Source organism: Australozyma saopauloensis, chromosome 5, assembly GCF_035610405.1.
Source record: "Australozyma saopauloensis chromosome 5, complete sequence".
Classification (NCBI taxonomy): domain Eukaryota; kingdom Fungi; phylum Ascomycota; class Pichiomycetes; order Serinales; family Metschnikowiaceae; genus Australozyma; species Australozyma saopauloensis.
Genome location: NC_086135.1, coordinates 1050772 through 1072051, shown reverse-complemented (window position 1 = coordinate 1072051; position 21280 = coordinate 1050772). Strand labels below are relative to the sequence as shown.

At 44.5% G+C, this 21280-nt stretch overlaps 7 protein-coding genes across 7 annotated transcripts; 3 read left to right on the top strand and 4 right to left on the bottom strand.

Moving 5' to 3' along the window:
- Positions 1–526: 526 nt before the first annotated feature.
- PUMCH_004365 (uncharacterized protein) lies at positions 527–1078 on the top strand (the record flags this gene model as incomplete). The annotated part of the gene is made up of 1 exon (XM_063023303.1): positions 527–1078. The coding sequence occupies one exon, from the start codon at positions 527–529 to the stop codon at positions 1076–1078; it is 552 nt and encodes a 183-aa protein (XP_062879373.1).
- A 35-nt stretch (positions 1079–1113) lies between these two features.
- On the bottom strand, positions 1114–6597 carry PUMCH_004364 (uncharacterized protein; the record flags this gene model as incomplete). Its single annotated transcript, XM_063023302.1, has 1 exon — positions 1114–6597. One exon carries the CDS (start codon positions 6595–6597, stop codon positions 1114–1116), a length of 5484 nt encoding a protein of 1827 aa, XP_062879372.1.
- A 279-nt stretch (positions 6598–6876) lies between these two features.
- PUMCH_004363 (uncharacterized protein) lies at positions 6877–8112 on the bottom strand (the record flags this gene model as incomplete). Its single annotated transcript, XM_063023301.1, has 1 exon — positions 6877–8112. One exon carries the CDS (start codon positions 8110–8112, stop codon positions 6877–6879), a length of 1236 nt encoding a protein of 411 aa, XP_062879371.1.
- An 847-nt stretch (positions 8113–8959) lies between these two features.
- Positions 8960–10438, bottom strand: PUMCH_004362 (uncharacterized protein; the record flags this gene model as incomplete). Its single annotated transcript, XM_063023300.1, has 1 exon — positions 8960–10438. The coding sequence occupies one exon, from the start codon at positions 10436–10438 to the stop codon at positions 8960–8962; it is 1479 nt and encodes a 492-aa protein (XP_062879370.1).
- Positions 10439–11709: 1271 nt separating this feature from the next.
- PUMCH_004361 (uncharacterized protein) lies at positions 11710–14655 on the top strand (the record flags this gene model as incomplete). The annotated part of the gene is made up of 1 exon (XM_063023299.1): positions 11710–14655. One exon carries the CDS (start codon positions 11710–11712, stop codon positions 14653–14655), a length of 2946 nt encoding a protein of 981 aa, XP_062879369.1.
- Positions 14656–14738: 83 nt separating this feature from the next.
- PUMCH_004360 (uncharacterized protein) lies at positions 14739–17075 on the bottom strand (the record flags this gene model as incomplete). The annotated part of the gene is made up of 1 exon (XM_063023298.1): positions 14739–17075. The coding sequence occupies one exon, from the start codon at positions 17073–17075 to the stop codon at positions 14739–14741; it is 2337 nt and encodes a 778-aa protein (XP_062879368.1).
- A 1710-nt stretch (positions 17076–18785) lies between these two features.
- On the top strand, positions 18786–20234 carry PUMCH_004359 (uncharacterized protein; the record flags this gene model as incomplete). Its single annotated transcript, XM_063023297.1, has 1 exon — positions 18786–20234. One exon carries the CDS (start codon positions 18786–18788, stop codon positions 20232–20234), a length of 1449 nt encoding a protein of 482 aa, XP_062879367.1.
- Positions 20235–21280: the final 1046 nt, after the last annotated feature.

Below are 21280 nucleotides of genomic sequence, written 5' to 3'. Positions count from 1 at the left end.
GAGTGCAGTAGGATTTGGTATATATGAGTGAGACATGAGGCTAGAAGTGAAAATGAATTGAGTATGTATTAATTTAGGTGGTCAGGTATTGAGCTTGGTTCAGTACACTATTTTTTGATTATAAAAAGAGATTTTGTTATTAAGATGGGTTTAGTTATTATTCTCGCTAGGGGGAACTATTTGTCCAGTAGTGGTCCATCACTATCTGAACGGGAGCTACTGAAAGAGCTAAAAAATTAAACGAGAATAAGTTTTCACTCTTCTCATATAAATGCCACAACTTGTATCCCACTCCACATTCATTTCTATACCAGTTTTAAAATTCGAAAAGTTCATGCCTCTTATCTATCTAGACTGTACACATATTGCCTGACCAATTTCACCGGAAACACCACCATTCCACTGAATCAATTCATGAAAAGAAAAAAAATCACCATCTCTTTCTCCTCAACAACTCGCGCATTTTGCCTTCTCCATCTATGCTTGCGCCTCTTTTCCTGCCAAGGCTCTTGTGATTCCTCCGTCCATGTTGCGACCTGCCTATATATTTGCAGCCATATCTCTGAATGATCTCTCTGCCACCATGTCTGTAAATGCGCTTCCTCCACACCAAGGCATTTCGCCCTTTGAACTTGCTCCGGGCGAAATCATCCGCTATCTGAGCGCTTCTACCAGACAATCTTTAGCGATCAATCTGCGGAATCCACTCAATGATATCAATGTACGCATCAAAGTTGGCGACGGGTCGCTCTACGTCACAAACCGCCGGTTCGTGTTTGTGACTGCCTCTCAGGGCGACGTGTCGTCGTTTGTGGTGGACTTTTCGCGGGCTCGGTCGCTTCGCTTTTCACATTCTCTAGAATCTCCGTGGTTTGGACCAAACTATTGGCAATTTCGTTTTTTTAGTCCGCCGGACGGCTCATGCAGTGGGTTTCCCAAGGGCGAGTGGTTCGACGGAAAGGCCGTGTTTAAAGATGGCGGCGTGGTGGAGTTTGTGTCTGTGGTGGATGATGTGCTCAACGATGCTGTGAACAATTCTCAGATAGACGAGGAGCTTCCGCGGTACAGCGAGCAGTGAACAGATTGCCGTGTGTATTAATTTAATGACTCTATTTAATTCATGTCCAAATCTATATCCATGTTGGATGGGTCTGTAATCATGTCCTGTAATCCACTGTCAATCTGGGTAGTCATGTCCATCTGTGAATCTGGCATGTGAGGAGCCGGCATTGACACTGGTGGAGGATTTGCTACCGGAGACGGAATTGAAACTGGCGGAGGAATTGACGACACAGGTTGAGGGTTGGCTATTGGCGGGGCCATCGACACTGGCGGTGCGTTGGAGACTGGAGGAGCCATTGACGCTGGCGGTGCGCTGTCGCTCATCACACTCAACGAGGCTTCGCTTTGCGATTTTGATACCTCGTCCGATCCACTCTCACTCTCCAATTTCTTAGCAGCATGCAGTGGTAAACGTGCAGCGTTTGGTCGTATCAGATGTGCTTTATCAAAGTCTGAGAAATCAAGTGTCTTCTCTTGGTCCTCCTCGGACACATCGGGGTATAAGTCTTTATACATATCGTTTGCCAACTGCTCGAGAGTTTGAGCGTCTCGATAAACAATAGACCCTTCCTCATTGTACATGCGGGCATTGCTGAAAATGAGATGAACGTCTTCCAAAAAGTCTCGGATTTGAGAGTAAGTTTTGTTCCCAATTCTCTTTTTAACAATATCCAAAGCGAGCGGGTGTTTGATCAACACGTAGTAGTCAGGATACAAACGCTTGGATGGTTTGACCAAAAACAAGTCACTGAGCTTTCGATCGCTCTCTTTGTAGTCAAGCAAAGCGCCGTAGATAAGCTCCATATTGTTTTGAAGCTGCAACCGCTCCTCTGCTGGTAGCAAGTCCACAGTGGGAGTGGTTCTGTTAGCACTGGCCTTCAGTCTTGGTCTACCTGGACGCGCTCTCTTTCCTCTAGTCGAAACGGCTGCCACTTTCGGTCTTTTAGTGGCTTGCATATCATCTAGCTCGAGCTCGTCAATTATTGAGTCGGGGGCACGCTGGTTCTTCCGTGGGCGGCCCTTCTTCTTCTTAACTGGCAGCTCGTCCTCAGAATCGTCTGAGCGAAGGCCTTGAATACGCTGAAGCCATTCTTCTTCGGTCAAATTGTCATCATACACAGCAATTGTACGTTCTCTGGTTCCTCTCCCGTATTCCTCATTGATTTGCTCATGAGTTTTGAAAAACGTCCTAGGATCTTGATTATAGCATTCAGGTAGCTCCAGTTCGTTGAATAACCTTGTTGTGTATGGCTCTCCTTTTGCATCTTCGATTCTTTGTTTGTCCATTTCCTTGAATACCACCAATTCATTGTCGTTTCTCGAAATGATTTGATTCAATTCATCGTCATCTAGGTCCTGCTCTTCTTCGGTTCCGTTTACACGCCTTTCCTCCTCTTTTTCTATCAAAGCCCTAAGTAAGGCCTCTTGTTCCTCGGCCGTAGACTTGTTATCGAATTTTCCAGCTTGAATAACTTTGCCATCAATCTCAAGTTTCGCGGCCGCTCTTTCGAGAATCATCTCTTCGATTGAATCTTCAGTGATTAAACGCAAAATTCTGACTTCATTCTTCTGACCAATTCTATGCGCACGGTCCTGAGCTTGTAAATCTTGATGAGGATTCCAATCTGAATCGAAAATAATGACGGTGTCGGCAGTCTGCAAATTCAAACCCAAACCACCAGCTCTAGTCGATAAGAGGAAACAGAAGCATTCTGATTCTGGATTATTAAACGCTTTCAATAGAACTGTTCTCTCGTCTGATCTAGTACCACCGTCCAATCTCATGTAATTCATACCTCTCAAGTGCAAGAAATCCTCCATGATATTCATGATTTGTGTCATTTGGAAAAACATTAAGACTTTGTGCCCTGTTGCCTTAAACTTTGGCAAGATCCGATCAAGTAACTCGAACTTACCGGCAATTCTCCAAATGAGGTCATTCGTGTCAATCAGAGGATGAACAAGCTGCTCGATCTCCTGATAAACGAACGGATGGTTACAAATTTTCCTTAATTGCATGAGCTGGTTGTTAACTCCTTTGATAAGAATTGGTTTACCATTTTCATCAGTACCAGCCACAATTGCATTGTGTTTCAACATCATCCGATACAACTTTTGTTGCAAGGCAGACATTTTACATTTCACAACTTTCTCGACTTTTTCAGGCAAATCTTTTTCAACATCACGTTTCAAACGACGGAGCAAGAAGGGACGCAAAACTTTGTGTAATCTTCGAATAACCAACAAAGTTTCTTCTTCACTTAACTCTATCTTGTCTTGACCACCGGTATTAGTAAATGGAGTGTTGAACCATTCGTCGAAGGATTTAACGGAGTTAAAAATCTTTGGCAAAACGAAATTAAGCAAAGACCAAAGTTCTGGCAAATTGTTTTGAAGAGGAGTTCCTGTCAAAATCAATCTGTAGTCACTATGGTAATACTGTGTCAATGTTTCGGACAATTTGGAGCTAGAGTTTTTCATTCTATGACCTTCATCAATAATCATATGCACCCATTTGACTCTAGAGAGAATGTTTTTATCCTTTATAATGTACTCAAAGGTAGTGAGAACAACATTGAAGTTTCCAGTGCGGATGTCATGATGCATGTTCCTTCTTTCGGTTGGCGTACCCTTGAAAGAAATTTTCTTCAATCCAGGACACCATTTGTCAAACTCAATGTTCCAATTTGTCAAGGTAGAAAGCGGGACAATTACCAAGAAGGGGCCCTCGACTTTCTTCACTTCGTATAAGTACGAGAGAAGAGAAATGGTTTGAATTGTTTTACCCAAACCCATCTCATCAGCTAATATACCATTTAAGTGATTATTGAACAAAGAGACCATCCATTGCAAACCTTTCAATTGGTATTCCTTCAAAGTGCCTCCAATTAACATTTCAGGTTGTTTGGTCACCTCTTCCTTGATTCTATGTGCGACCTCATAATAGTCAATCTTTTGTCGTTTTTCTTCCTCGGGCGCGGGAGTCTCCTCAGTGGTTGTGGTCAACAGAGAATTCTTAGCAGTATCCTGTTGTTGAGTTTGAACTGCGTGGGCCAAAGTATCCAAGAATTGGTTTGTTTGGCTCAACAAATGGGTGATTCTTGTGTCCTTGGTGTGGTCTAACAACTTCATATAAGCCTCTTCATCATTCAGTTTCAAAGCCTGCAAACGTTGCTTGGCCATTCTTTCAATCTTTTTCTGTTCTTCCTTGGCTGTTTGTACATGCAAACTGTTGATTTTGACACGAAGCTTCTCCATTTTATCTCGGCGTCCCAAAATCTTTTCTTTTCTTTGTCCGCTGGAGCTCAAAATCTCTTTAACGAGGCCTTGATGTTTAGCATTCTGCGCTTGAACGAGTGAATTCAATTGTTGTCTGTAAAGGCCCTCTGTGGAAAGAACACTTTGGAGAGATAGCTCTGGAAATTTGGCCAAGAAATTTGGGTGTGAATTTAGAAGAAGAAGTTTACTGTACCAGAGTTGCGAAGCCATAGTACCACGCAACTCTTTTTGGTGCGGGAGAAGCTCAAGCTGTGTAAGCTCAACCGTGATCATATCCTTTTCAGGCAGATCCTCCAATTTCTCGTAGTGTTCTTTCAATTGAGTGATCCGCTCATCAATTTTTAAGCTGATGAAATACTCCCTAGTACTCATGAGGTCATTAATATCAATACCATAGGGAAGAAGAGATGGCAAGCGGAGCTTGCTTTGGGGTGCATGAAAACCGCTAAAAGGGATGTCTTGCATGGTTGTGTTAAAAACCTTTGGTAGCAGAAATGCGTCAACTTGAGACCCAGGCTTGGATACCAGCAACACCAATTGATCGGAGATGTCCTTATCTGCAACATAGTCTTCGAATTCTACCGGAGGTTCTGGTGGGTACATTACTGCTTGAACACCACGAGACTCCACTGGGCCAGCCTTTGGAGTGCCAACAGTTTTATTTGATGTTGCAAAACTACTTCTACGGGGATCACGGCGAGAATCGGGACGATCTAGCGGGGTATTCACAGAATTTGTGAGTCCTAGAGCAGGCGAGTCGCCCATATTGACACCCATGTTAGCGCCCATACCGGGACCCATATTTGGGCCCATATGACCAGGCCGTGCGCCCCCGGAAACAGCGCGTTGTTGCTGCTGTTGCTGTTGTTGTTGCTGTTGTTGTTGTTGCAATTGTTGCAGCTGTGGTAGTCCTTGAGTCTGAGTCTGGTTTTGCGACAACTGATGTGGTAGTTGATGCTGGTGCAGCTGAGATTGGGACGGTTGTTGCTGCTGCTGTGGCTGGAACTGTGCGTCCGGAGACATTGCTGAGAGATTTTGGTTTGCTGAAGGTGGAACGGAACTATTTGCGCCCGAACCAGGACCATTCGTGGTGGCATTTGGATTCATGTTACCATTATAGTTGCTCATAGCCAGGCGCTCATTTGTGGCCGCTTCTAAGAGGTTGCTTGGGATGGGCTGGAAGCCGCCTGCGGATTTAGTGAAGAACTTGGCCACTTGTGTTTGCAGCTTGAAGAGCTGCATTTGGGGGCCAGTGAATGGACTCTCTGTTGCTCCATTAAATGAATTACTTGGAAACGAAGAAGATCCTGCGGCCCCGTTGGCGCCGTTCATTCCACTGCCTCCATTTCCTCCGCCTACTCCGCTGCTTCCATTGACACCAATACCGCCCATGCCACCCATTGTGTTCATGCCGCCGGTGTTCATGCTGCCGGTGTTCATACCACCTGAGTTCATACTGCCTGGATTCATACTTGGCAGCGCGCTCACTTGTGTAGTGGAATACGCGGACGCCGGAGTCTTCACTCCCGCCTGGGAACCGGGGAATCCACCCATCGAATTGGCACCTGGCCCATCAGACAACCGACTGCCCATTGGGCCGCCCATGTACGAGTTCGTCTGCTGAGGGCCCTGGGAATAGTTCTGGCCCATGGACTGCTGCTGCAGGTCGGGGAATTGGGGCTGGTTGGAGCCGGGATACTGGCCCTGTGTTTGACGTGGGTATTGCAGGTTTGCCTGGGCCAGAGGTGGCATTGGAGCCGTCCGTTGCTGGGCCATTCCTGGAGGCGCCTGTGATTGCGCACCCATCTGTGGTTTCTGTGATTGCAGTTGCTGTTGTTGTTGCTGTTGTTGTTGCTGCTGTTGTTGTTGTTGTCTTTGCATGGCCTGTGCTTGGATGTACTTGATAATCCTCGTGAGCTGCTCAAATTCCGGCACGCTGGACGCCTGGTCGCCATACTGGGACTTGAGCTGCTGCCACCGTTGGAGATATCGCTGGATTTCTTCTCTGGTGGGTTGGCGAGACATGTTTTGGAGAGAAGCTGGTGGGTTGTAGTAGCGACAATAGAGGAGTGTGTATGGGGGTGGACCCGGGTGGTGGAGGAGAGGAAAAGCGCGATCTGGTGGGACTTGGTTGATTTTTTTAGGGTGGAAATTGGGAGTGAAAAATGTTTTGGGATTATGGGAGAGTTGTTTTGGGTTTTTTTTTTGGGTGTGTGTTTCTGGTTGTTCGTTGATGGTTCGTGGTTGGTAGTTCATAGTAGTTCCAGAAAGGTATGATACTACAATCTGAGCTAGGGGATATCAATGAGAAGTTAAATTACAAAAAAAGATTGAATAAAACTACATTCATTTGGTGCAGGGTGTTTATTGGCGCGGCTGAAGGTATATGTGTGTATTCCATGAAGACTCTCTCCCGTTGAATTGAGAGTGAAGGAAGTGTAGTGACATCAAAACCAACAATTCGAGAAATACAACTTTCCATTTCTCAAATCTACGCTTTGTTTCATAACATTAGAACTTCATCAGCGAGAGGCATCACTCGGTTTCAATTGGGCGATCATTCGACTCAAGAAACTGACTCTCAACTAGCGGAACAGTGGCTGTACGCGGCGCATAATTGATCTGGTCAAAGTCCTCGTAGCTGACGCCGTTGACCTTTACAAACGCAGGCTTCACGTTTTCCGCGCCGTCCTTTGCATCCTTCTTCTTTGCAGAACTCTTCTTGCCCTTCTTTTTGCCCTTCTCGTCGTTTTTCTTTTCTATGCTCTCGTACCGATACTCGGTGGTGTCTACCTTTTTGTGCAAACCCACCGCAGGTGCCTGCCTATCGAAGACATCTTGTTCCGAAAAGAACTCGGCGCCTGGGTTGACCAACTCGAAGCGGGTCACATCGTTTGCATGGAATAGAAGCAGCTCGGCCTCATTGACATTAAGACAGTCGACTCCAAAAGAAGTCGCCCAAACCTTGGTGGCTTGGTCCTCTGTGACTAGTCTCCAGTGGTCACCCGAAGGGGCCGGCTGGTCCTTGTGCTTCATTTTGGTCATATAAATACACGAGCGAATCAAGTTCTTGAGACGGAGCGAGATCTCGGCCTGTCTCTCCATCTGCTCCTCCTCGTTGGCAATGTGGATATGAGGCAAGTCTCCCTGCTTAGGATGCCACATACGGTACCGCAAGCAGTTTTCCCAGCTCGGATACAGCTGCGAGATTTCTTCAATGTGAATGTTGAATTGTATGGGGCAGTTTGCAAGATCGAATTCTGTGTTTTGGGGCGCATCTACAAGCTCTAGTTCATCGCCCAACACATCCTCATTACCGCTGCCACCGACACTGGCCTCCGCCTCGAAAAGCGAATCAATGAGTTTGATAGCCTCTTGAGCCAGCGAAATTCCCACCATAGGCCCTCTTCTCTGGAAATCGAGCTCGCGAAGGGTGTACTGTGGAACATACAAATGCAAATGTATGTGCTCTGGATGAGGCGTTTGCGACTGCGCAAAGTCCTTATTGAACCATCTCTCGATGTTACCCAAACCAAGCGTGCATGCGGAATGGTCGAGAATGAAGTGTACGTCTCTTCTCTGTGGTTTCTTGTCGTCTGTGACGTCTTTGGGTGGTTCTAGTGCTGAGTCTTTGGATGCGGAAGACTTGCTTTTCAGAGAAGCTTTTTTGTTTTTCTTGGAGCCTTTTGGTTTACTTGGCTTTGTGCTTTCGGCAGCTGGTGGCTTTGCGCTATCAATCACTGGTGGTTGGGGTGTATCTTCACTCATCATAAAACTGATCTAACAACCGGGGTATTGGAATTGATGTGAAAAAACTTTGTACTGTGATATACCCGAGTCAATACTTGAGGAACGTTTCTTTTATTTGTCGCTCTTGACCAGGATAAGCTTAGATTAAGGAGAACTTAAGTGTATCTGTGAGTGGATAATATGGGGAAAGAAACACAATGCACACCTTTCAAGACTATTGGAACAAACAAGAGAGAATTCTTCTGTCCGCGAATACGATAGCCTATAGATGAAAAGAGTTAAGACAACACTATGTCGGAGTGGTTGACTCTTCTATGGTCGATCGATATAGCTGTGGAAGAGGACTAGCCTCAATGAATAACACAACTCCACTAAAAACATTGGAAGCGACACATGATCGCACTGTTTACGAGTTAAACTTTACTACAATGGCTACAACAAGATCAATTCTGTGAACAGTGTTCAGATTCAATCAGAAAAAGAACACAATCACGACAGAGAAAGATCTCAACAAGACGTTCATGATCGGTAATCTAAAGTTAGTGATAGTCCTAGGTAGTTGCTCGCAAACTCATCAGATAATTGTCAAAAGTTGTATTCATTGAGCTGAAAAGCTCTAACATTAGAGATGCCAGAAAAAACATATAGTGATAAAAAATTCATCCTAAATAGTTTGTGAGCAAGTAATAGATCACGATTTGAACATACACTTTGAGGTCGCCACTTTTCTTCCTTTTCCTCGTTCCAGTAAGAGCTATTTTTTTATTTTTTTTTTTTTCACGGAGTGGGACATGCGCACTCTTATATAGATATACACCAGACTGCCTGCAGTACCTGGCAGTTGGGTTGGGTGCAAGTAATTAGGGCATCAACCAACAGAAAGACTAGGAGCAACGATGCTCTCTTGGTCAACAGCCGCTTTTTGTACGGACAATCCTCTGACTCTCTCAGAAAGCCTTTGAAGATTGTCCTTCTCATCGGGGTCAATCATAAGGATAGCCTTCTCTAATGCGTCAATCTTCTGCCATGACTGATCCAAATCAGCATTGTGAGTGGTTTGGATGTTGTGGATACGCTTCTTCCATTCACGCAAGCGGACCTCCTCAGTTGTCTTCCATTTCTCCAAACGCAGGCGCACTTCCTTGTCGAGCGCTTCGCCCTCACCAGAGTACTTCTCAAGGTGGCATTGAGACTCACGGGTGAGGAGTGGATTGTACACTTTGTACGAAGCAAGACCATCCTCGGCGGCAGCGCCAATCTGCTCAGCTTCGTCTCCAGACTTCCTCTGGCTGCGAATACGAGCACGCAAGAACTCGGTGCGGAACGAGTTGTAGTAGTGGTCCATGGCGCTCATCAAGTCAAGCATATGGTCCAGCATCAACAAATCGCGGATGTGAACAAAGTCGCAGTGCTCTGCATTCTCAACTTCGACCATGCCCCAGCCGTACTTTCTTGCCCGAACGAAATTGCCGTCGGCGTTCTTGTACATTGTGTTGGAACCAATAATGGCGTAAGGCGCATGTTGTGCAAGCTTCTCTGCCACGCTCTCGTGTTGGAGATACTTTGAGATGTCAATTTCGTTGTCCTGCAAAGTTCTGTTGATGATGCCTTTGAAGTGAACCAACTCCTCCTTGTTGAGAGTGTCGCTACGTGCAATTACAGGAATCAAAGTGACGCGCTTGGAGATTTCTTTCATAGACTCAATATCCAAGGTGCTCAATTCGGTGTTGGTAGGTGAGATGAAGTAGACACACACGTGTACCCGGGAGTCTGTGAGCAACTCCCTCCTTGGCTGTTCCTCTTGGAGCAAGTACTGGCGGAACTGCGACTCGATGTACTTGACAATAGGAAGCCAGGTGTATTGGTTGTCAATGTTGGCAGCAAAATCAGGCATGTCCACCACGGTAAGGTCCAAGTCAAACTTGGACTCCACAAGAGAGTAGCGCCGAGTGCGAACTTGACCGTCGATCCTGTCTTTGGTCTCCTTTGCCAGGCTCTCGCCGATAAGAGTATTGAGGAAGGTACTCTTGCCGGTTCCGCGGCATCCAGCCAAGATCATAGTGAACTTTCCCCCCTTACGGTCACAAGCATCTTTGGTCTGATCAGGAAGACACTTGAGTCCGATCTTGGCGGCGGTGTTTCTTTGTTGGAGGACACGGTCGATGCTGGCCTTGTTCACCGCCTTGTTCTGGAAGTTGGTGGTGGTAGGGGTGTTGGTGGTGTTGTTTGTATTACTTGGCGCCGAAATTGTATTCGTGGAAGGGCCATTGGCGTCCACTGGGGCCGAGACAGATACGTTGGGGCCGGCGGCAGGGCGTGCCTTGCGTGGGGAGTTTTCTTGGGCCATTGCTTGAAGAAAAAAGAGAAGTTCGTGTGGTATAATTGGACACGGAGGCGGGTGTTTCAATTTATAGTAGGGGAAAATGGCTGCAAAATGGCAGCGTGCAGGAAAATCAGGTGTCTGTGTCAAACTAGACCCTGGAAGATTACGAGTACCACGACTTTCATATGGGGGCCTATCAATTATTCTTTATCTGGAGAGCTTGCAATAGCTGATTTTGTGGTCAACCCGGGATTTGAAACGGACGCTTCAAGCATCTCCTTTACTAAGAGTTCCAAACGCCTAGCCAAAAATTAGTGAGATGCAATAATAGAACTGACGGTAGAATGTACCTTACCATGAATTTGGGATTTGTTTTGCTCTTCATTGTCTCTGTACGACCTAAGAAATTTTCGGGACCTTTCGCAGATGCCTTAGCTGAGACTCTTCTCTGATCAATTGAAAGGCAAGGTCGCTATCGTACCCTCAGACACTTCGAGACGACTCATGAGGGTTCGGATACGTAAGAAATCTCGAAAGGTTTGCAATTTATCACACTATATCACTAGAATCTCTGAGTAGGGCTCAATTTTGCCTTAGTCGTATCAGATGAAGGTGAACGTGTAGATGAGTCCTCCACCAGCACTGACATATATAACTCTCCATTTATCTGCGTTTTATTCAAGTACTTTCAAGAATGCCATTGGAAGCGGTCCTTCAGCCGACTCATAAGAAAGGATCCTATCATGACTCTTTAAACGATTAAACTCAACATCAAACTCTATTCTCTATTCTATCTACATGAGACGCACCTTCGATGAGCCCTTGGTCTACCTTATTTCAATCTAAGATGTTGCGGCTATCTTTAGTAGTAAGCGAGGCAGTCACTCTACACAGAACATGCTTCAACTTTAAATACGAGAATGTATCTCAAGACTCCATACAATGAAGCTCGTTTCCACATTTGGCTTTATACTATACAGTGGAATACAGTATCGACATACCTTCCTGCATGCGGCGACATCCTTCTTGGGCGTGCGTCAAGACGATCGATCAATTAACTTACCCGATTAGGCCTTTTTCCAAACAGTAATTTCAACACCTCTCACAGCTAAGCTTCTTGTTCTGTCACTACCCAGATTTCTTAGAAGAAACTACTACAAACTTCAAAACCTTCTCATCTCACGAGCTGTACTCCGCCTCTGTGGGTATTCTTCGCCTTTCCATAAGTCTTTGCTTCCGTCTATCGCTAAATCCACCACTAGAGTTCAGAACTTGAGAAGAGTCTCTCGGCCAAGATGATTCAAACTTTTGAACCGGGCTCGCCACAAAGACGAGCTCGTTCTGCTTCTCCCAGCAAAGCTAACCGTCGCGATCTCTACCACCATGCTACTCAATCATTTCACTCGTTTGATGATCTCATATGCTCCAATGGGCAAACGTTTGACCGAAGCGAACTCAAGAAGTTGGTAAAATCTCCTCTTTCTAAGAAACTTCATGTTGCTACTGGTCCCCACAATAATCCCATTCCGTTTCAGTTGCAATTACCACCCAGATTATCCAAGAGTGTCCCCAACTCTCCGGATGGAAAGAAAGCAAAGAAGGCTCCAACGAGGATGATATTCAATGGACAAAAATACGAACCGTACTATTCGGATGATCTGAATCTGGACGGCGACGAAAACCTGACCTTCAGCTCACCTGTCTTCGAACAGCCTAGAGCACGTCTGCAAAGTCCTGAGAAACCACCATCCCTGGGCAATCGCAAAAAGATTGCCAAGTTTGCAGAAAAAAACAATGTGCATCTCCTGCATCAGCTTAGCATTATCAGAGAGAAGTCCATGCGTAAGATTTCCCTGAGTCCAACCAAGGAATTGCCGCCCTGTCCGGTTTTTGACGAACCTATTCTGTCGAAACGAATCTCTTCCGATTCTTTCAGTCCATCAAATGAGGCTAGAGATGCTACAATGCCAACATCACGCAGCCAGCCTTTGTTGGCGCCCATCGCTAAGTCGCTGAAGCCAGTGAACACAAAATTACCACTCAGCTCAGAAACTTCATCGCAGCTTAACTCTTTGAGTGCTACACCAGAACACTCAAAAATTAACATGGTGCCAAATGAGGCTAAAAATTCCGGGATTGACTCTGAAGAACAAGATCACCCTATACAACCTTTACGCCTTCCAAACAGCAATGCAATTCACCACATGCTCTACATGGGTGAGTCTGCGCAATTCAAGATTGACAAGCGAACATTTTCTGATGAGTCCACCGTGTCCTCAGTCAGTTCGTTTAGTTCAATTGGTGATGCTTTCATCAAGACCTGTGCTTCAATGTCGAGATCAATTACAGCAGTACCGGGTCGGTCAATGCCGGTAAATTTGATTACTATAGACCAGACGAAGCAGGCTCCTATTTCCAATGAGATGGAACTCGAGCCACCAGCTTCACAAGAAAAGTCAATTGAGTCAACTCTTAGCATAAATGATCATTCTCTTTCCAAAGCAGATACACCTGAAGAAAATATTCCTCAGGCTCTCTCTGAGGATACGACTCCACTCGTAGATTCTAGGGAGCTGGCACAAAAGGAATTACCCTCTCTTGTCATGACGGATACACAATTAGCTTCAAACACAACAACAAAAGAGTCCGAGAAGAGCTTACCCAATTCCCCTCTTGGTTCCAACAATGAAACTGCAAATTTAGGAACTGATGAGAGTCTCGAAAAGTTAACCTCTGTTGATGACAATATAGGCTTGGGTATGGGCTTCAACTTTCCTAACGATGAGCTGAATTTGACAAATGACAAAGAAGCCAAATCCAGATCTCAAAAGAATCGAGGTACTCGCAGGAAGTCAGTTTTGGGACATATGACTCCTCAAGGACAAATTGAAATACCAAAACTTTTGGAGGAAAGTCCTCTCAAGCATAAATCAAGCCCAGCTCTCTATAATTCTCATTTCCTGAGAGATATCTTCAAGAGTGCCGCCAACGATTCTACTGACTCCGATAGCGAATCGTCCTTCAATTCTCAATTCTCAAACCTTCAAGCCAAACAATTCAAAAAAACTCACATACCCTTCAGCAAGTCGATGGGTGCCATTGCTACGCCTATCGCAAGCGGAAGCTCGCCAATTAGACATACCCGTCAGAAGTCCATGTTCAACATCAACATTGCCGACCTTGATTTCGAAGAACCTCCATCGAATACTAGGTCCAACAGACATCTTGATCTTGGAGCCGGTCTTAATCCTAATGATGACTTCAGCTTTCCTCTGGTGAAGAAAAACGTCAAATCCGTCACCGAGAATGACAAGTCTCAAGAAAATGATAATGATGCTTCCATCCTAGAAATGGGGGCTAAAATGACTGTTAATGAGCCACCTAAAAAAGTTGAGTACGCTGTTGATTTCAAGACTGCTAGTCCAGCACCATTGACCTCTCCAAAGCTCCAATATAAAGTTTCGTACTCTGACCGCTTACAACAAATTGCTCGTTCAACTCTGTCGCATCCTAGTTACTACAACAACCAGCCAGCATCCGAGACTAATTCGAGCTATAAGTCAAGTAGAACCGGCCATGAAACAGCATCAACTGCAGCTTCGGAAGTTGAGAGTGTGACCATCGACTTGACCAAAGAAAAGTATGATGTTTGCTTAGTGCAGCGCCAAGACTCCACTCTTCTGTACAAGTCAGTAATCGAGAACACTAGAGATGGTAAAAAGGTTGAAGTTGTTTTAGTTGACGATGAAGAAGAAACTGATAACGGGAGAGATGATTTGCTGAGCATTTACTCTACATACATTGGTGGATGGAACAAATCTTCATCGGTCAAATCAAATAACCTGATAAGAACTCCAAGAAGCCCAATGCAGAGACAACGTCGGAATTCAGTGCTCTCCACGGCTTCTGAAGAGAGCGACTGCTCCGAGAATAGTTGGGCAGCAGGATCTACTTCCAATTTTCAGGTCAAAACATTCATTCCGCGTGTACCTCTTAATAACCAGCAAAATCCAGTGGCTGTCAAAGACAGGCTTCCCCAGGTTGCACGCAAGGGAATTCCTCCCAGGAGAAAGCATCCAGAATCTCCAGAGTGGCAAGATATTGAGGAGGAAAATCCAATCAATCTCATATCAAAACTATCTATTCGCGACGATGGCAGCTACTTCGACTATACCCAAGGTGGCAGATATGACTTCAATTCTTACATGATGCAAAACAACAAGGGGAAATATACCGCTTAGGTAGACAATGAATAGCATTTCTAGAATGATATGAATAAATTTAATAATTTCATTACTTTATACCCAGTTAAATAGAAGACATGCTAGATACTTGCAATGTCGCTTTCATCAATTGACTCCAAATTCTTCGACCTCCTACTTATTGAGTCACTACTCATAAAGTAAAGTGGTGAAGAAACGTGTACGTTGTGAAGGTGATGTGTTCCGTTCCTGAACTGAACATGCTTTTTTGCCGTATCATATTGCACATCGTAGTCCTGATCATCAATGGAGGTAAATGATGTCATCGACTTGTTTGATCCCATTCTACTGGGAATGGCATTAAGTGAGTGTTCCAGATTTCCGCGGTAGAAAGTGACCGTTTTTGATGATGTGTGGATCTTGTTGTCTTGATAATTGAAGTCTTTCACCAATTTCTCGGGCTTCTTATTGTATGAGTTTGATCTGTAGAACCCGGATCCATCTTTGTGTTCTGCTTGTGGTTGGTTATCAAAATCAAAATCCTCAGGTATTAAATTGATTTCATCGATAAGATCCTGGTCAAGGGATCCGTTGAGGTTCTCGGAACCATTCTCATCATAGCCATTATCAACCGAAACGCCTGGCTTCTCACCTTCATTGCACCAGGAGTACCGCTTTCTAGAGGGAGTTGCTTCTTTGAATGGCTTCTTGGACATTTTGCTTTTATACTTATCAGAAGTCGTCTTCTTTTCGAGATGGTTGTCGAGAATAGAGAGTGTGTTCATCATATCTGCGATCGATTGACGCATTTGTGCTTTTGCCTCGGGCGAAGTTGCCGAAACAGATTGCTCAAGAGAAGTAAGGCTTGCCTTCACTTGCAGAAATGCGTTTGTATTATCCGACTTCTCGACTTTTTCGCTATTGTCTTCCAATTTGTCTAGCATAGACAAGATATTCGATACTGAGGAGACGGAGCCAGGCTCCTCAGACAGTGTGGGCTTAGATTCTAAAGACGCAAGAATTCCCATCATGTCTGTTATAGATTTACGCTTTTCCGCCAAATTCAGATTCTTTACATTGGTCACTTGATCTCCACTTTCTCTGAGACTAATTTTGAGTCCTGATTGGGCCAAATCACCCGGAAGTAGAAGACTTTGTTGCCTTTCCAGGTCAGCCGTCTGTTTTCCACCAGATGGAAGACTCAGATCCAGAGAACGTGTTGTTATAGGTAGGGGCAGGCGGGACTTGTCGAGATAAGAGTCAAGGAAATCGTCGCCATAACCTGGAGAGCGGATTTGCGATAGCTGACTAAACGAATTGTTAGCATCTCTGATAGGGGAGCCAGCGAAGCGATCTTCGTCATCGTAATCACTTTGACCATATGAAGATGAAGCACCTCCAGAATCGTTTCTGACAACAAGCGTTGGAGGTTTGAGAATTTCGTCGTCTGGGTGAGGTATTGGAACTGACTCCTCGGACAAGAAATCATTGAAGCGATCGTTTGCCTCAAAGCCCCCATCGTCGTCATAGTCGATGTCATCATCATCGAGTCCATTATTTTCGAAATCGTAATCTGAACCTGCATCCTCATCATCGAAAGCTAGATCCTCCACACCTAAAAAGTCTTTTGTGGGTTGCGCTTTCTTCATTTGTGACTTGGTCTTGTAATACTTGATGGACGTGTTTCTTCCGCCCACCATGTCTTTCACGAAAGAAAACTGCGACGAGGTATCAGAGTCTCGCTCGTCGTCATCTGCCTCATAGAGAGTCTCTGAGTCAGCTTTAATTGACGACATGAACGTGCTTTTGTTTGAGGGTGGGAGAAAGTCCGAGTCTATAGAGGCTCCAGAAGCAAGAACATCGGGCTCCAATAGAGACTCCACTGTATCTAGCTCCAGTTTCGAATCGAAAGTGAAGGAGGTTTTCTTGATTTGTGGCTTAACTTCGTGTGAACCATCTGACCAGCTATCTCCGCTGGGCGCTAGCTTTGGAGGCTGCACATTGACCAACTGTTCGAATTTGATCTGGCTTGGCGCCTCAAGCAGTGACAGGGAACGGTATCCATGAATTTTGGGGCTATGCACAGGGTAAGGCTGGTTTCGTAGGTCAGCCAAGTTGGTAAGAGAATTAGCACCAATTGGTTTTCGGCCCTTGGGCGGCTCGAACTCGCCAAAAACCACCAGGTTGAGAGAGTCTACTGTCGCGCTGAGATTCCCATTTTTGCTATGGTGGCCAAACATCTTCTTGATGGGCGTTAGTAGCTTCTTGGGTGAACTCATGGCTGATTGATTGGACCCACCAAACGTAGGAGGCGGCGTCATATGCAATGGCAGATACGGGATATTGGGAGACGCATCTGTTCTGGGTGGCGGCCCTCGAACAAGAGTTTGATCTACAGGCGAGCTCAAGTCTGACGTTGACGAATCAGAACGCCGATGTCCTTTAATTAGAGAACGCATGGGTTAAGACAATTGAAGGGTACGGCGAGAAGGACGGTTTGGATGGATTGCCAGGTCAAAGGAGCATATGCAAAGTGTGTAGGGTTAAGGTTGGGGAGGGATAGAGTAGGGTTGTCTAATCAATTAAAGATCAATAGTTATAATTGGGGCCTGATTTGGATGCGAACCTTATCGAGACAGGAACAAGCAGGTTAGATGAGAGAGGACAAAACGGATTAATTTTTGCGCCGGATCAATACAAAGGTAGGTAAATTCAGGAGCAATTCAATAAAGAAGGTTGGGTGGTGTGTAATTTTTTTGTTTCGGAGAAAGTGGGTGGTATATTGCTTGGTTAGGTTCTACGGAGGATGGCTGGCTGTGAGGGCTCTAGAATGTGAAGCTCGCAGGTTCGTAAAGGGGAACCACAAGTATGGGCAAGAGTATATGAATGGATTAGATGAACATTGCAGCAGATCGGATCATCGCTTCCAGGAATGGGATTTTCTGTGCTTCTTGGTAGTTGGCTGCGTTTCATGATTTCCTGGCGGTTCACAGTTTCACCTCGCAGACCCAAATTTGAAATTATTTGGTGAAGTTGGCGAAAATTCTCTGGCTGAATCTGGAGTTTATATTTCCGATTACTTTCATTAAAGAACTTCCATCGCGATTTCGTGAAATATCTTGACATTTTCTTCTTTACAAGTCTGTATCCCCAGAAACCTGAACGTGCTATGGTGGTGCACTGACAGCCATACAGTTTAATTCGCCAACACTGCTTTCACATATGTAACTCCCATTTTCGAGTTTATTGCTATATTTCATCATTAATTTTTGGTATGAGATTATTGTTGGGCACATTGAATACGAACCAGATAGAATACATGAATATTGACCCGATACTTGACACAACTTGAAATCGAATAATTGGTATCCATTTTGAGACAGAAATGAAAAAATAACCCCTCACGATCGAGGCCCTAAATCTCAAGCTCATTTGAGACATGCACAAGTCCAATGTACAGATGATGTAGGCGTGTAAAGGAGGAAAATTCCTACGAGGCGACCACTCTGTCGCCCGCCGAAACTACATTATTTTTTTTTTGTTCTGGTTTGCCAGGCTTCACACATTGGCTCTACTGAATTTGAGTATTTATTTCTTTCATGTATAGATACTGTCGTGCTGGTTGTGTGAGAGAAGTACGCTTTTAGCCTTTTGAAACATTTTTTGCAGCCAATCTGGACCCTCATAACCCTTTCTAATTTTTACCCCCTGCCACCAATCGTTCCTGCCTCTTCTGATCATTCCAGTCCACAGCTTTTTTCTTGTCGAAGTTGATCCTTAATGACAAACTATTAGTGGGCCCATACACAATTTCTTCTTTCGCTCCTTCAATTCCCTTTGATTTGACATAATAGTTGCCTGTCATAACAATAGAAAAGGTGAGACATTGACTTTGCTTTTGCGGTGCTTTGGTGCAGATAAAAGATGGCGGAAAATGAAGTAAATTGATGAAACTGGAGAAAATCTGAAAAAATTGACAAGAAATTACTTTGTCGCCAGGTTCTGGAAATAGGTCACATAAAAGGCCTCGTATTTCTTTCCCCGCTGTGCAGTATCGAATTGCTTCCCCAGACTCTTCCTGCAGTATATAGATTTGCAGCCATTATTTAAAGAAGGCCGAAGGACTATGCAATGCTCGACAGTAGCTATCCAAAAATAGAAGAGTAAAAATGAAAGATCCCATCAACCCCTCGGAAGAATTATCTGATAAGGAATTCATTCGGTATAGGACAAACTTCGGTGTCAACTTGGCAGCTTGTTTTGTACGTGCCAGATGGATGTTTCCAGGTTCAGTGATTAGCCCAGAATTTAATACTGAGCTTCAATCTCTCAGGTCAGAGGTAAATTCCTGGGGCCGTGATGGTGCTCGCGATTTTTTGGAGAAATTCTGGCGTGGCTTCATGACTGACGACGACTGGAAATGGATTCAATCTAAGGGAATGAACAGTGTCCGAGTGCCAATTGGATATTGGAATATTGACGGGGGCAATTTCACTGAAGGCACCAAGTTTGCTGAATTTGCTGACATTTACAGAAACTCATGGCAGATCTTCAAGTCTCACTTTATCGAGGCGGCAGCAAGATTCAATATCTCTGTTCTAGTAGATGTGCATGCTTTACCTGGAGGTGCTAATCTACTAAGTCTGAGTGGAGAAGACGAAACTGCTGAGTTTTGGAACGATGAAAAGAAACAGGATCTCATGGTTGAAGCAGTTCGTTTTATTGCCCGAGACTTGAAGAACTATGCAAATATCACTGGTATCCAAATCGTCAATGAAGCAGCGTACAATGCTTTTAAAGGCCAAACGAGATACTATGAGAAGGCCATGAGGGCAATCAGGGAAGAGGACAATTCAATACCTGTGGTTATCTCAGATGCATTTGATCCCATGAAATACTCACAATGGGTCCAAGAAATTCAGGGAAACAAACAAAACTTTGGCTTGATCGTGGATTTTCACTGCTACCGTGATATCAATGAAGCTGATAGAAAGAAAAGTGTAAGGCAGATCATTGATGATCTCGACTATGACTTCGTCGAAACTAGTAACGGCAATTCAAATGATGTTGATTTTATGCTTGGCGAGTATTTTTGTCGGCTTAGTGAAGAGAGCTGGCAACTTTCTGGCCTAGATTACCAAGCCACGAATGAAAGAAGAAAATTGGCAGCTGAATTCGGCCGTAAACAGATTGAACTTGCCGTGAAAAGAACATCTGCTGCAATCTATTTTTTCAACTATAAATTTGAATTTCCACTCGGTGAGATGGACGCCAGAGATATGTTTGAGGGTTATTTGAAAACACCATCTGTCTCAATGCCTCCTGAGGGTCTTTTCGAAAAACTTCGGGACGAGGCATATGATATGCATGTTGCGTTTTGGACACAGCAGGGCTTTCATTATGATTTTGAGATATACAAGGTAGGCTTCGAAGCAGGATGGTCAGACTGTTCTGGATTCGCAGAGCGTGGTGCCATGATTGGTCGTAGGCAAGCGCTTAAATTTGCTAGAAAGCAAGAGTACGTTCAAAAAAAAGGTGATCTGGAATTTATTTGGCAATTTGATCATGGCTATGACAAAGCTTTATTTGAGTTTAGAAGCAGGTTCTACAAAACATAAACACCGAGCTCGAGTCAATGATGAGTTTTACACAAGACCTATTTAGTATTTTTTTAACTTAAGAAGTTGGATTTTATCTACACAAATATCATTCCAAGAATAAGGTCCGGTATTTGTAGCTATTCTATATGGTCATCTTAACAGGGACATTGAATCATATAGAGATCACCATCGAATCATAGTCGACGCCCTAAATCTATTCACCGAGTTCAGCTCATATTTGCAATAGCCAAAAAAAGATCAAACTCATATTATTTTTTTTTTCTCTTTTATTTCTTCACTCTGTTATCCTTCGGTTTTGGTGCCAAGGGCTTGTACCCTAAAGACTCTCGGATCACGTGTGACTTCCCGCTTACACACACTCCGCACAACAGCTTCCTTAGGAAAAATCTTTCAGCGCACCTACTTACTTCATACCTCCGTACTGTTCAACGTCGACAAGAATTATCCAACATGTTGATTCCTAAGGATGACAGAAAGAAGATCCACCAATACCTCTTCCAAGGTATGTAATTATTCCTGATGGGCCATGAGAGCCCACGTATTCGCTGCAACAGAGTCATGTTGAAATTTAGAGAACGAGTGAAATTTTCATATCGAAAGCAAACCGAAGGGCTTAGTAGTATAACAGTATACCAGTATACTTGTGACTGAACGATCATGAGAGAGAAAGTGTGATCACTCATGGATGACACCAATGTATTCACATTTGAAAGGCTTGTGACCTTCTGCCATTCACAGTTAGACACTTTGAGAACTTTGATATTTTGGATCATAGCTTCAGGAACCAATTATGCGCTCACCAGATTCTTTTCAATGTTGACTTGACTCTCATTTGCAAATTGTTGAACCACATATACTAACAGACAGAGGGTGTTGTTGTTGCTAAGAAGGACTTCAACCAGCCAAAGCATGAGGAGATTGACACCAAGAACTTGTACGTGATCAAGGCCTTGCAATCCTTGACCTCCAAGGGTTTCGTCAAGACTCAATTCTCTTGGCAATACTACTACTACACCTTGACCGACGAGGGTGTAGACTTCCTC